At 39.9% G+C, this 14,727-nt stretch overlaps 1 protein-coding gene across 4 annotated transcripts in view; it reads right to left on the reverse strand.

Moving 5' to 3' along the window:
* The window catches only part of PDE1C (phosphodiesterase 1C), a gene marked incomplete at its 3' end in the record, with an annotated part of 305,371 nt that overhangs the window by 72,437 nt on the left and 218,207 nt on the right, over positions 1-14,727 (reverse strand). For all 4 annotated transcript variants that reach the window (XM_080819137.1, XM_080819135.1, XM_080819136.1 and 1 more), the window contains 4 exons: positions 11,047-11,147; positions 8,404-8,532; positions 6,981-7,082; positions 6,301-6,421 (listed from right to left, as the gene is read on the reverse strand). In XM_080819137.1, the coding sequence (XP_080675263.1) occupies positions 6,301-6,421; positions 6,981-7,082; positions 8,404-8,532; positions 11,047-11,147 (453 nt within the window). The remainder of the gene's footprint in view (positions 1-6,300; positions 6,422-6,980; positions 7,083-8,403; positions 8,533-11,046; positions 11,148-14,727) is intronic.

Consider the following 14,727-nt stretch of genomic DNA (forward strand, 5'->3'; position numbering starts at 1 on the left):
CAAACAAATGACAACAACAAAAAACCAGATAGGAAACAACAGAAAAAACAGTGCCACCAAGTGATGACCAAACATGTTGTCATGAATAGAAAGAAATGCCTGAAATTATCAAGAACAAGGGCTCAGGGAAACAGGAGCTAGCAGAGCTCAGGAAAGATATGGAAGAGAAAAATAGAACCATTGCATAAAAGAAGACTGCACTGGCAGCAGCACAAACAAGAGCTGTTCTTGATGAAAACACATTAAGGGGTATGGAGGTCAGGAATGTAAAAAAGCAGGCCAAACAAAGACCACTGATCAAAGAGTTAAAGAAGGCTTAAAGGAAAAATATACACATGGATGAGAAACAAAAGAGACTCGACATATGAATAACTGTTTTTCCTAAAGAAGAGAACTTAACAAATGGAAAAGGAAAGCATTCAAGATGAAATCAATGTAACTTGAATCTACAGAAGAAAGAACATGCCCAGTTCCCAAGAATAGCTATTATAGAACAATCATTATTGAAATATTTCCTAGTAATGTCAGTGAGCTTCAAAAATAAAGAAACAATCCTTTAGGGCACATAAGCAAAAAGTTGTATCACCTAGACATGAAAATAATTACAGCAGGGCCTCCAACCTCTCCCTAGCAATATCCACAGGTAGAAGACATTTGACTGAAATCTAAAAAAGGCTGCAGGGGAAAAAAGTTTGATCAAAAAAAAAAAAAAAAGTTTTACCCAAGCAAACTATGGCCCAGGTATAAGAGCAGTATAAAAATGGGCAAGTACGCAAATGTGTGGTTTCATTAGCTCTTCTAGAAGAATCCACCCAAGGAACAACCTTGGCCAACCAATGGATGATCAACCAGGGCCAAAGTACCAACACTAAGGAGAACTGAGATAAGAACAACTAGAAAATTACGCTCTTGCCAGATGTGTTTTCTTCCTTTCTGAGTCACCTTGTTTAAGGTGTATCTTTTATAAGCAGCATGTCATACATGCCATAGAACACTCATTTAAAAAATCAGAACAACTTAGAAATAATAAAGCCAACAAATAGTAACAAGGAGTTAATTGCGTTATGGAAAGGAAAATGAGGAATGGTGTTGGGAGGTAATGAATAAACACCAGCTGTCTTATCTGTTGGAGATAAGAATATATCATCTAAACCTGACATATAAAAAATAGAGCTATATTTAAATAATAAAGGACAGACTACAAGAATTAAACAGGTTAATAAGACCTACAAAAATCAGGTGCTGGGGAAGAGGAGAGAGGAAGTAGAAGTTTACTATTTTTTATAACAAGGAGTCATTAGATACTATCTAAATAAATAGAGGACGTAAAATTTTTATTATCAAGTTAGCCACTGGAAGAGATAAAAACATAATGTAAAACTTCCAGGTCATCAGAAGAAATTAATACAGGACAAGGCAAATGGCACATCTATAATAAACTATTTATGAAGAAGCTATAAAAACAGAAAGCATAATATAAAATATGATGGTGCCTAAGATCAAATGTTCCTGTCATTTCAATAGGTATGAAAATAGCTGATGTCAAATAATAAGAGAAAAGAATCTTAGATGGCCTCATAAAAAACCTCAACTATATACAGTGTTTAAAATGCACACCCAAACCAAAGTATCTCTGAAAGGCTAAAACCTATGCAGAGACAAGGCTCATATTCTTAAAACAAGTCAAATTTGAATTCTCGGTAAAAGCATCACAGGAGGCAAAGAAGCAGGCTTTACAATGATAAAGGGTACAATAAATTATGACGATCTAATAGTTGTGAATATCCAAGAACCAAATAACATAGAATCAACATTCACACTGTGCAAAAAGAAAAAAGAAAAGAGACATCTCTCATCCTACAAAAGATCAAATTTTTTAAATGATATATAAAATACCTAAATGAAATAATTCATAAGGTAGATGTATGGGGTATTGTTTGAATTCTATACCCTATAAGTAGAAAATAAATCTACTTTTCAAGAGCAGTGAACATTTACAAAACTGATTATACAGTAGCTGACAAATGATTCACAATAAAATCCAAGCAATGAAAAAATTCTTGACCGAATTTCAATAAGCCACAAATTAATTACAAAACTAGAAAGCAGAAGAGCCCACCATTGGAAAATTATATAAATAAACACTTCTATCTGAACCAACTCTTGGGTAAAAGAAAAGTCTACACCAAAATTACAGAATATTTAGAAAGGAATGATTGTGAAAATACTGCATATCAGAGTCTATGTGATTCATAAGAAAAAGACAAACTCCTACCCTTATATTTTCTAATACTAAACAGGCAGAATGAAATAAGTGAATAGAGCATCCAACTCAGGGAGCTGGCAAAAGAACAAAATAAGCTCAAGCAGAAGAAATGAATTAGTAAAAATGAAAACTTCAATTAAGGTACTATAAAATAGAAACAAAATAATCAAATGATTAGCTAATTTCATAGAGAAGCAAGGGGAGAAACACTAATACATGAAATGAGAATTGGAAATGGGAAAATAACTACAGACACAGAGGATATTAAAAGAACTGTAGGGGACGTTTGCAAAGTACAAACATAAACAGCAATATATGAGAAATGAACCTCAAGACTTTTATAGCATGTATTTACCAAAGAGGCAAACTTACACTTCTTTAAAGTCAGACACTTCTCCAATGAAGACATACAAATGGCTATCAGACACATGAAAAAATGTTCATCATCACTAGCCATTAGGGAGATTCAAATTAAAACCACATTGAGATACCACCTTACACCAGTTAGAATGGCCAAAATTAGCAAGACAGGAAACAACGTGTGTTGGAGAGGATGTGGAGAAAGGGGAACCCTCTTACACCATTGGTGGGAGTGCAAGTTGGTGCAGCCACTTTGGAGAGCAGTGTGGAATTTCCTCAAGAAATTAAAAATAGAGCTTCCCTATGACCCTGCAATTGCACTACTGGGTATTTACCCCAAAGATACAGATGTAGTGAAAAGAAGGGCCATCTGTACTCCAATGTTTATAGCAGCAATGGCCACGGTCACCAAACTGTGGAAAGAACCAAGATGCCCTTCAATGGACGAATGGATAAGGAAGATGTGGTTCATATACACTATGGAGTATTATGCCTCCATCAGAAAGGATGAATACCCAACTTTTGTAGCAAGATGGACAGTACTGGAAGAGATTATGCTGAGCGAAATAAGTCAAGCAGAGAGAGTCAATTATCATATGGTTTCACTTATTTGTGGACCATAACAAATAACATGGAGGACATAGGGAGATGGAGAGGAGAAGGGATTTGAGGGAAATTGGAAGGGGAGGTGAACCGTGAGAGACTATGGACTCTGAAAAACCACCTGAGGGTTTTGAAGGGGTGGGGGGATGGGAGGTTGGGGGAGCCAGGTGGTGGGTATTAAGAAGGGCACATATTGCATGGAGCATTGGGTGTGGTACAAAAACAATGAATTCTGTTTTGCTGAGAAGAAATTTTTTTAAAAAAATTTTTAAATAAAGTCAATATTTCATTGAGAAGCACCCCAAGGCCACAGCTTGGGTTTTGTAAAATATGGTTATAATACTGAAGATGTAACTTACTCTTTTAGCAAAGTATGGGAGGTCTGGTCTATCAGCACTGAGGGTATGCCCTTATTTTGAATTACAACCCAACTTCCAAATGTAATACTTTCAGAGACTCTACAATCCCATTGAGATTTCCCATTTGAACTGTCCGATTTAAAATCTATAGTTAAGAGCTGAGGCAACATTTCTCCTACATGGGTTACTTACAATGTCTTATGGCATCTGGGTTAAATTATTAAGTCAATAAAAATAATTTACTGAATCATAATTACTAAAAAATAGTTCCAGTCCAGTGAGCTAACATTCTATTCCCAATAGGCAAGAAATTCAATAAGGTTATTTTCACATTGCCTCTAGCACCTTTTCATTCAATTCAAGCATATGTGTATGCAAACAAGGTTTCCTTTATGGGAAAAAAAACGTGCACATATTTAAGAAATTTCTCATATCCACTCACAATTAAAAGAAGGAATCACGGGGCACCTGGGTGGCTCAGTAGTTTAAAGCCTCTGCCTTCGGCTCGGGTCATGATCCCAGGGTCCTGGGATGGAGCCCCATATCGGGCTCTCTGCTCTGCAGGGAGTCTGCTTCCTCCTCTCTCTCTCTCTCTGCCTGCCTCTCTGCCTACTTGTGATCTCTGTCTGTCAAATAAATAAATAAAATCTTAAAAAAAAAAAAAAGGAATCACTTCAATATCTCAAACTTTTATGAGTTGGCTATCACCTCCCTTTGGCTGTAGATTAAATACTTCCAGCCATAGGGGTTGTTATTACACAAGCAATATTAAAGAAAGCATATGATAATGGTTTTATTTACAGAAAATCCTCTCATTAATATTAGAAAAATCGCTTCCGGAAAAATGGCAGAGTCATTCTTGTACATACAAGGCCTTCCTGTCCTTGTACACCACTGGGTTCTTCTTGAGAACAAGTCTGAGACCAAGCAATGACTTTGCACAGGGAAAGAGCCATATGCAGGATAGGGTACCTGATGGTATATTCACATAACAGCTTAGGGGAGCATGTGTGTGCAGGTGTTGAGGTGCACCACTAGACAGGAGGGAGTATAGAACATTTAATGTCAGAAGGATCCAAAGGAAACATCTAGCCCAATCTTCCCCTAACTCCTTCCTGCTGCCACCACCTCCTAAAACACAAGTCACAGATAAGACCGTTGGGAACTAGCAGAGGGATTCCATTAGCCCCATGAACCAGTCGGAACTATAACTCCAATAAGGGTCTTCTGGACTTTGTTGAATACGCTGTTGATTCTGGTCCCACCTCATCACTAGATATTGTGTACAGTTTCAGAAGAAAAAACATACATGTACAGATGCCTTTTACAATTTTTCCATTCAAACCAGAATCATAGAATAAGAGTAATCACAGGAGAAATTTGCTTCCAGAAATTGAGTAACCACTGAAAGAGCCCATCTCTTGTCAGGTTAGGGGACAAGGTTGAGACCAGTGTCATGAGCAGTGTTTTGTTTGGTCTCAGAGGTCTCCTAGTCCATGACGTGCACCACCCTTCAAGAAGTATCAGAAGTGACTGAATTAACTGTACTGATGTGAATTTCTACCATGGAGGCCCCCCAGTCTGCATGTCATCTTGCCTTCAATCTCAAGACCTCATGTCTTGAAGTACATGTTTTAATGGCAGCTGTTCTTGAGAAGATACCAGTTTTGATACTATGTATTAACTTCCTGATTTCTCTACTCTGTGTACCTTTTTTTTTTTTTAAAGATTTTATTCATTTATTTGACAGAGAGAGATCACAAGTAGGCAGAGAGGGAGGGGGAAGCAGACTGCCCACCGAGCAGAGAGCCGGATGTGGGGCTCGATTCCAGGACCCTGAGATCATGACCTGAGCCGAAGGCAGAGGCTTAACCCACTGAGCCACCCAGGTGCCCCTTCTGTGTACCTTTAAAAAAAAATTTTTTTTAAAGCATTGCCTACTCATGAAAAACTCTGGCTACCCTTTTAGAAAACACAACCCTGAGTTTTAGGAGGTAGTATGTTTAAACATAATTGACAGTAGCTTCTAGTGGTTTCCTGACCACAAATTGCCACACCTCGGAACACCTGGGTGGCTCTGCCTTCAGCTCAGGTCATGATCTCGGGGTCCTGGGATCAAGTCCCACATCTGGCTCTCTGCTCGGTGGGGAGTCTGCTTCCCCTCTCTTACTGCCTACTTGTGATCTCTCTCTCTCTCTCTCTCTGTCAAATAAATAAATAAAAATCTTAAAAAAAAAAACCTGTCACACCTCACTTTGGAATTTGACAACATGGCTTATCTATTCCAAAGAAACAAGGTAATCTATTATAATAGATCATTATAAGTTAAAGATTAACCTCTTAATCCCACACAATGATGCAAAAGCAACCATCATTTTGTCAGCCCGTTAGCATGATGAGTAAAAGCAAAAATACCCAGACGACATTTTGACAAAAAACTGACAAAGAGAAATTTTTTTTGCAAACAGAAATGCATAGGACAGAAACACCATAATGTTCTGAGAACCAAAATTTAGGTAAGAGTCAAACATCACATGAGCAAGAGGCCAGGAAATTAAAACAAAAAACAAAAAACAAAAAAAAACTATCAACCCTTCCTCCCAAAGAAAACGATTGTAATGCCAGTTGTCTTATTATAGCATTGCTGGAATAGAATACTCAGCAACTATCTAGATAGGGCTGATGGCCCTGAGGAGTAGTACAACAAGATACCTGTCTGAAGAATTCCTCCAGGAGTGACATCGTCCAGCGATGATGGAGCTCCCATGCTTTGGCGGGATGGCTAATGTCTGCCGTGTGCAACATCAGAGATAATGCTTTCGGCTTTTCAATTCTAAAAATGCAAACAACCCAGACACTTGATAACCAAATTTTCAGAACCTCAATAAGAGTTTTTAAAAATCATTAATTTCTTAATCTATTCCATTCTCCCATCTCAAACCCCACATCGGCTGAACTGGGGGGAAAGCATCATTTCATCCTACGGCTGGGACATTCATCAGCTTGGTCTCCATGCTTACTCCGCTGGATACCTCATAAACCGACTCAAAACAACTTCTGGAATGACTGCATCGTTCAGAAAGACAACAAGGATCTACGAGTCACTCACAGACTTTTGTTGGCCCTGTACCAAGTGAATCTTTGATGACTTAGTTTCCCACAAAGAATTCTTTTAAATTCTTAACTGGGGGCAAATTGTTAACTGGGGGCCCTATGATTTATTTCAACCCTGATGAAAATCTATGTGTGACAGGTACAACTGTCAGGTTCTCTCCTCCACCAGCCCCACTTCATGAGACCATTCAGGGAAGCTCTTTGAAGAAGGTACGACAACATGGACAAGTACCAGTTCAAACACCTATGAAAACTCATGATGTCACAGGTCCACTCACGCTTCTGGCTGTTGCAAAGCAGTCTTCATTGCTTTGATTTGTTGGAAATGACAGGACATGTCCGTGGCCATCACCATCTCAATTACCAAGGTCCGAAACTCCCTTTCAGGGACACCCCATAGAGAGAGAAACATGGAAGTAAAAAAATGGAAAGTAAAAATTCGTTTTTTGCCACTTCTAAGCAAAATCAGTTAATTAGGGGTGACAATTCTAATCAACTTGAGCCTTTTAGGTGGACTTTTTTTTTTTTTTTTAATGAGGAATAAGTGAAGGTTAAGAATTAAGGAAATCAGGGGCACCTGGGTGGCTCAGTGGGTTAAAGCCTCTGCCTTCAGCTCAGGTCATGATCCCAGGGTCCTGGGATCAAGCCCCACATCGGGGTCTCTGCTCGGCAGGGAGACTGCTTCCCCCTTTCCCTCTCTGCCTGCCTCTCTGCCTACTTGTGATCTCTGTCTGTCAAATAAATAGATAAAATCTTTGAAAAAAAAAAGAATTAAGGAAATCATTTATTAGGAATATGACATGTGGAACATACATATCACACAGTATGGCTTATTTCTCTGGATCTTTACATAATGGCTAGCACAAAGATAGTAAATGAATAGTTGATCACTTAATTAAAATATAAGTACTATTTGCACTGCAGTAGATTCAGAACTTTGTAAGGCTTTGAATGGTTTTGCCTCTAATCTTTGAAATACATTGACCTGTATTTCTAGCTGCAAAAGACTTGTAGGCTTGCTATATACATCACAATGTGTGCTAAGCATTTTCAATGGATTATATCGTTTATTATAACATTAACCAAACCACGAGGTATATTTTGTTATCTGTTTTCTAGAAATTAAATTTTACAACTGTGTGAAGGGGTTAAGTAACTTCCTAAATGTCATACAACTAGTAATTGTGTCCATATTCAAGCTCAGGTGTGCCTAAATTCATTCAAAGACACACAGTGTCATTTAGGCAACAGAATTAGGTACCCATGATTTGTTCTGAGTGTCAAAATAATTTCCTTAGCAAGTCTGGAAAGATTTTTAAGAGAAGTTCAAATCAAATAGAAGGCGAAAAACAAAGGTTAAAAGAAAAAAACTCAGATTTAAGAAGCTAAGACAAAAGCAATACAAGTTTCTTAACGTAACAAGAACCAAGTATTTCCAAAGTGCCTATGATATATTTAAATAATTGTGTTAAGAAAAAAAGAAAGAGAGAGAGAGAGAAGGCAGGGAGGAGAGAGAAAGGGGAGAGAGAAAGAAAAGGGAGAGGAGGGGTGAAGAGGAGGGAGGGAGGGAGACAGGATAAGGAGAAAGGAGGAGAGAGAAAGGGTGGTTCAAGTGGTATTATTTCTCCAAAAGTAGCATACTTCATCTCTCCTCATGATTCCTTTCCTGGCCTCCAAATCTCTCTCCTGTCTCATCCTTACCTCCAGTCATCCTTCGAGAGGTTGATCAAAATATTCATTTCCTCATCTTCTTGCAGAAGGCGATAAGCTGCACTTAAATGGTGATTTTCTAATACAGACCTATCATTGTACAGAATAGCAGGGTCAGACCTGAACAGAAAGCCAAGAAAAATTAATTCAGGATGTTAAATGGTTGAGATTTTTCAGGTGACTCTCTCAAGCTACAATACACCGTCTTTTTTCCTATGTTTAACCATTACCTTTGCCCCCATGTCACTTACGCCAACCAATAAGCTAAAACCAGCAGTACAAATTATCAATACATATATGCAGGGTATTTTGATGTCAATATGTTAACATGAAATATGTGATATCCCACTGAGAACTCTCTGAAAGCTGTTCCATAACCAGACTTCAATGATTTCTACCACTAGCATAGGGGATTTCATAAAACATTGGTCAACTCAAACTTCCTTCTATTTTCTGGAATGCCTTTAGTTTTTAAAAATTTTATTCAATGAAGGAATTTATTTATTATCATTATAATTCTCTGAACATGTGCCACCTGGTAGGTACAGTTTGCCAAGTTCCTCTGGTAGTACCTTGACCTTAACATTTTGCCATACGGAAGACATATGTGTAAGATTGAGAGTAAAGAATATAGGATTATAGGACAGTTGCTAGTCACTTCCTCACAGACCACTGCACCAAACACAGAGCTGTACACTCTTTCAATATCTTCAATTCAGTTAAAACTTAGATGATTATAGCTTATTTGTTTCTCATCAAGGAAGCTGAATCTCAGTGATGTAAAATGACTTCAGAGAGCCCCACAGTGCCTACATGGCAGGGTTGAGATGAAGGCAAGGCCTTCTGACCATTCAGCCATTGCTCCCCCCAATAACTTGTGCCTGTCATTGGCCAACCTTTGGGATATATCTAGCATAGCTTTAAAGTGTTAGGCTTAACATACCATCAAAGGACAAAGAACCTGCTTACGGATTTAGTTCTCTGTATGGGGCTCACACGGGCTGAGATGCTTTGAATAAAGTTCTGTTAAAGAAGGCCAATGCTTAAATTTTATTCCAAAGCAAGCGTAACTGAATCCACTGGAATTTCCTCACTCCTGTGGAGATAACACAAAATGTGCAATCCCTGTGGTGAAAGATCTGATCATGTATCTGTGAAGACAGGCTCCAACTGATGTGCATTTTGTAACATTAAGCTCTTTTCCAGCTGCTGTAATTAAGCCATTTCCTCCAAGTGGAGATGGGTTTTGATATTGGGCTCCAGCAAAGACCCATGCACAGTTGCTCCACACACCTCTCTTCCTTCAGCAGGTGCTGTTCACCACAGCCTCTGTCCTCAGAGCAAAGATTCCACTTGTAGACATCCACGAAACAGAGCTGCTCTGTGGCATTCCCTGTATTTAAAGCCTTTGCCACAGAACCACAAAAGGCTGCTTCCCAGCAGCTGGGCTCTTCTGTGTGAGGAAGCGGGAGGCAGACAATGAAGCTAGCGGCTTACATCCTTTTGTCTGCTGCCATTCTATTGAAATTCCCCTTCTGAACAGAGATCAGACAATACTGTCTTCTTTTGTGTTCCCCATATTGAAGTGTTTGGTTCATTAAATACATGTAGATTGATTTAATGAACACAAACCTATCTGGCGTGGGCACCTGCTTTTTTCAAGAGAAACCTCAAGTATTTATTCAAATTCTCACCTCTCCCTGCTCCATTCTTCCTCTTAGCCATGCCACCTTCCCCCAAATTCTAGCTTCTTTTGATTACTATGTCAAGGCCCAATTAACCCTACTATCAGAGTCTCTCCAGCTTCCTAGAACCGTCTTAAGGGAAGGTAAGTTCTTAGGCTAGGACAGGACAGATAAGGATTCATCCTAAATGGAAAAGACAAGTGAATGGTACTGCTTGTCTGGAATTCTGTGCTGAGAGGAATACTACGATAAATACGAAGTTTGGTCAAGAAAAAAAATTGATTAGTGATGTCTGTTATAGTCTAGAGGTCCAGAGTTGGGCACTTGAACCCATACTTAATTCCCCCCACAGAGATGTGGGTTTACCTCTGCAGTTCATCATAGTGGATACACAGATCTATGGTGAAGGCAGTCTGCATGAGACAACCCTGCTCCCCAAGCCCTCTGCCAGTGAGCAATGCAAGTACTAAAGACAGCAGGGATGAAATCAGGAAGGATGAGAAGAGTGTCCCCAGAATCCCAGAGGTCACAGGGCAAGAAGGCTCAGGTATTGTATGTGTGGACAGAAGCATCCCGATCCCAGTCCATCCTTACTAATTCAGTCTACCTGGCCTCTACACCTTTGTGCCAACAGTTCTGTCATGTAGTAGAGACATGTAGAGTGTGCACAATGCATATACATAAGGAAACAAAGAGCTAGCATTCCAGTAGAGAAGAAGAGGATATCCATATTTCATGGGGATAACATAGGAGCACTGGGAGCAGATGCCTTCTCAAACTCTAAATCTTGACCGAAGCTGACCAGGTTGATCTCTTGTGGAAAAGTTCTCTTTTTTAGAAAAGCAAAACAGAGTAACCATGCAAAACAAGGGTAACTAATACCTTTCTGACTTCTCAAACTCTATCCCTGCCCCCTCCTGCCTCCTCTCCAAACATCCAACAACCTCACCGTGTCTGAATGTGGAAATTGTTGGTGGTTCCGGTGTGCTCATAGTCGTGGATGGCAGCTGAGAAGATGATAGCAAAGATCTCCAGCTCTGTCAGCCAGTTCTGAAAGGGAGATTGCAGGGCAATCAGATAATCTGTCTCTTTCTCTGACACAGTCTTCAGCTTGCTGACAACACACCCGCGTCACTGCCTTTCCACCCTGCAGCTGGCAAGCTACTGCCAAACACACGTTTTTCTGACAGACGGAATTTCTTTTTTTCCCCTATGTGGAGACTGAGGAACATGGTATCTGGAAGTAGCATGCCCAGCAAGGTTGAGAAAGCTAACTAGTAGTTGTTTGTTTTGTTTTGTTTTTTTCCCAAGGAAGCAAAAAAAAAACAAGGAACATGAAGGCTTTAAAAACCCTCATGTAGGGCGCCTAGGTGGCTCAGTTGGTTGAGCAACTGCCTTCGGCTCAGGTCATGATCCCGGACTTCCAGGATCGAGTCCCACATCGGGCTCCCAGCTCTTTGGGGAGTCTGCTTCTCCCTCTGAACTTCTCCTCTCTCATGCTCTCTCTCACTCATTCTCTCTCAAATAAATAACTAAAATTAAAAAAAAAAAAACCCTCATGTATTCTTTCCTAAATTCCAAGTAAAGATACCTGGTAGACATGGAAAAAAATATATTAAAATTTTCAACACAATACCGAGAATTAAGAGTAACAGAAAACCTAATACATATCTACTACAAAGTGGTAGTACGTAGACAGGAGGAAAGATAAACCTGGCCTTCTGCTTTATGTACCCTGATGTTTGAAGAGACACCCCCCTCAACCATGCCACCGAAACTGACTATAGTCCAAGGTTCTCAAATTGTGTTCCCTGGACCACCAGAGGCAGCATTGTCTAGCAGCTTATATTACACATGTTCTTGGTATTTATATACACACACACACACACACACACACACACACATACACATGTGTATATATGCATATATATACATATATGTGTGTGTGTATATATATATATACACATATACACACATATATCACACACACACACACACACATATATATATTTTTTCATTTTGGCCATTTCTTTCAATCCTTCCCCAGTACCCTGTCCCCACCCATCAGCCTCAACTCCTTTTACCTACCCCCTCACCACCAGCATAGCTCTTTCTCCAAACTTATGCAACGTTAACATTTTAAAATAAGATTACGAGGTTATCTTGGAACCTGTCGAGCCCTGCTTGGAACAGAACTTCTAAAATGACAAATATGTCTGGAACACTGTAGCCTGAGGCTGTTTCTGTTGGCTCTAAGTAGGGTCTCTGGAAGTGCTTATATACGAGATGAAACCGAATTCTGTCTAGGCAAGAGAGTGCTCCTGTGTACAAAGGAAAAGGTGACTCCTGGTGGCAAACCCAACAAAACCCAAGTCATCCGAGGAAAGGTAACTCATGCTCATGGAAACAGTGACATGACTCATGCCAAATTCCAAAGTAAACTTCCTGCTAAGGCCTTTGGACATAGAATCCGTGCTATGCTATATCCTTCAAGGATTTAAACTCATGGATAAATAAATAAATAAATAAAAGGGCAGATTTTTTTTTCTATTGTGAAATTAATAAATCAATCAATAAAAAGATTATGACTGAGAGCCAATATACCATCTAAACAAATCTGAATCACAGAGCATCAACCCAGACAGCAGGTGTCTAAATAACTACATAATTACGGTTCTCACATTATAAATATATAAGTTATATAAATATAACTTCTCCCCTTTACCCAAATATATTAATAAGATCCTATCTTAGGTGTAGCCCACTTCCAATAAACCAAAATCAACAAATGCTTTAAATAAGCAACAACAAAAAAATAAAACCATAGCCTGTAAAAGTCATTTTAACACCCTTGCTTTTCAACAAACCCTGTGGATGCTTAGAAATTGGTTCTGCTGTTTGAGGATAAGAAGAAAGGACAGATGGTACCTGGCAAGGAAGGAAGGAAGGAAGGAAGGAAAGTGGGGAGGAGAAGGGAGGGAGGAAGGAGAGAAAAGGAGAAAGTAAAGAAGAAAAAGAAAAGAAAAGATGAAGATCTTCACAGATGGGCCCTGAAGAATGGACCGAACAAGAAATGGCAGTGGACATTTCCAGAGGAATGAATGCATGAGCTAGTCCCAGTGTCAAAAGGGGATTCCTCATGGGTAAGGAAATGAGTCCCTTTAGTGGAGTGGCAGTTAGAGCTGATTAGAGCCCTGTGGTGTCAGGCATTAAAAGCCAGAGTGAGGAACACAAATCGGATCCAACAGGCAATGATGCAAGAGGGCAGCATGGTCAGCATGCCACTGAGGGAGAGAAACTAGAGCAGTACTTTTGCATGGGAAAGTTCTTAGAGGATGTATAGACAGTATGAAGCTAGAATTCATATGGCTTAGCAATTAACTGAATACGGGAGGGAGGAAGAAGTTGCAGTCAAGGAGAAGAATGAATTAAAGATGACCCTAACATTCCTAGCCTGAGTGACAAAAATACAAAACAACACGAAACAAAAAAATGATGGGTGGCATTAAATAGCATCATTAAAAGAGACAGAGATGGAGAAGTTGTTTTGAGGGAAACTAGGCTTCACTTATTTGAGAGAGAGAGAGAGATGCGTGGGGACTGGGGGAGGACAGGGACAAAGGGAGAGGGAGAAGCAGGTTCCCCACTAGCCAGGAAGCTCAGGACCCAGAGAACATAACCTCAGCTGAAGGCAGACACTTAACTGACTGAACCATGCAGGCGCCCTGCAAGGCTTCATATTTTAATATGGTCCAGATTTTCTTGCCTTTTCCCAGTTAATTACTGTGAACCCAGAAGATTTTGTGACAACCCATAAGAAGAAAGAAATTAAGTATGGCATGAATTTTATTCCAGATTTATCAAAGCGTGACAAGGTACAAGCCACAGATTCAATCAGTATTTCCTATCCACATAAAATGAGTGTCACAACTAATTCAATGACAGGGACAACTGGTAGTGATGGACTTCAGGAAGTAAGCCCTGTGTGCATGGGCATGGGGGCAAGGGGCGGTAGTGGACAGTGAAGGAAAGCAACACGGGCAAAATTGCTTGAGGGGACATTATTCACAAGTTGCGGGTTTTGTATGTGAATGACAGTTTCTTTAGTAATGTTTCCACCCCTGTATTAGTTTCCTATGGCTACCTCAAATTGCCACAAACTTAAGGCTCAAAGAACACCTCCCATTTATTGGCACAAAGTTCTGGGGGTCAGAAAGCAGTGCAGTGTGGCTGGATTTTTCCAGTGAGGACCTCAACATGGCTGAAATCAAGGTGTTGGCAGGCCTGTGTTCTTTTCTGGAAGCGCTGTGGAAAAATCTGTTTCCAGGTACATTCAGGGCATAGGCAAATTTCATTTCCTTCTCAGACTTTCCATCCACTTGGCTCCCTCCATCTTCAAGCTGGCAACAGCTGGTTGAGTCCTCACAGCTCCTGTGTCCTGCCTCTGGACTTCCAAGGACCCACAAGATTACACTGGACCCACCTGGGGAATCATCTCCCTAGATTTTACGGTCCTTGAATTAGTAACCTTCACTGTATTTGTGTTTTGCCATCTAATGCAACATTAGTGTTACAACAGAGGGCAAAGGTCATGGGCACCAAAATTCTGCTGACCACAAACACTGATAAA

The sequence above is a fragment of the Martes martes genome, assembly GCF_963455335.1.
Source record: "Martes martes genome assembly, chromosome: 11".
Taxonomy (NCBI): domain Eukaryota; kingdom Metazoa; phylum Chordata; class Mammalia; order Carnivora; family Mustelidae; genus Martes; species Martes martes.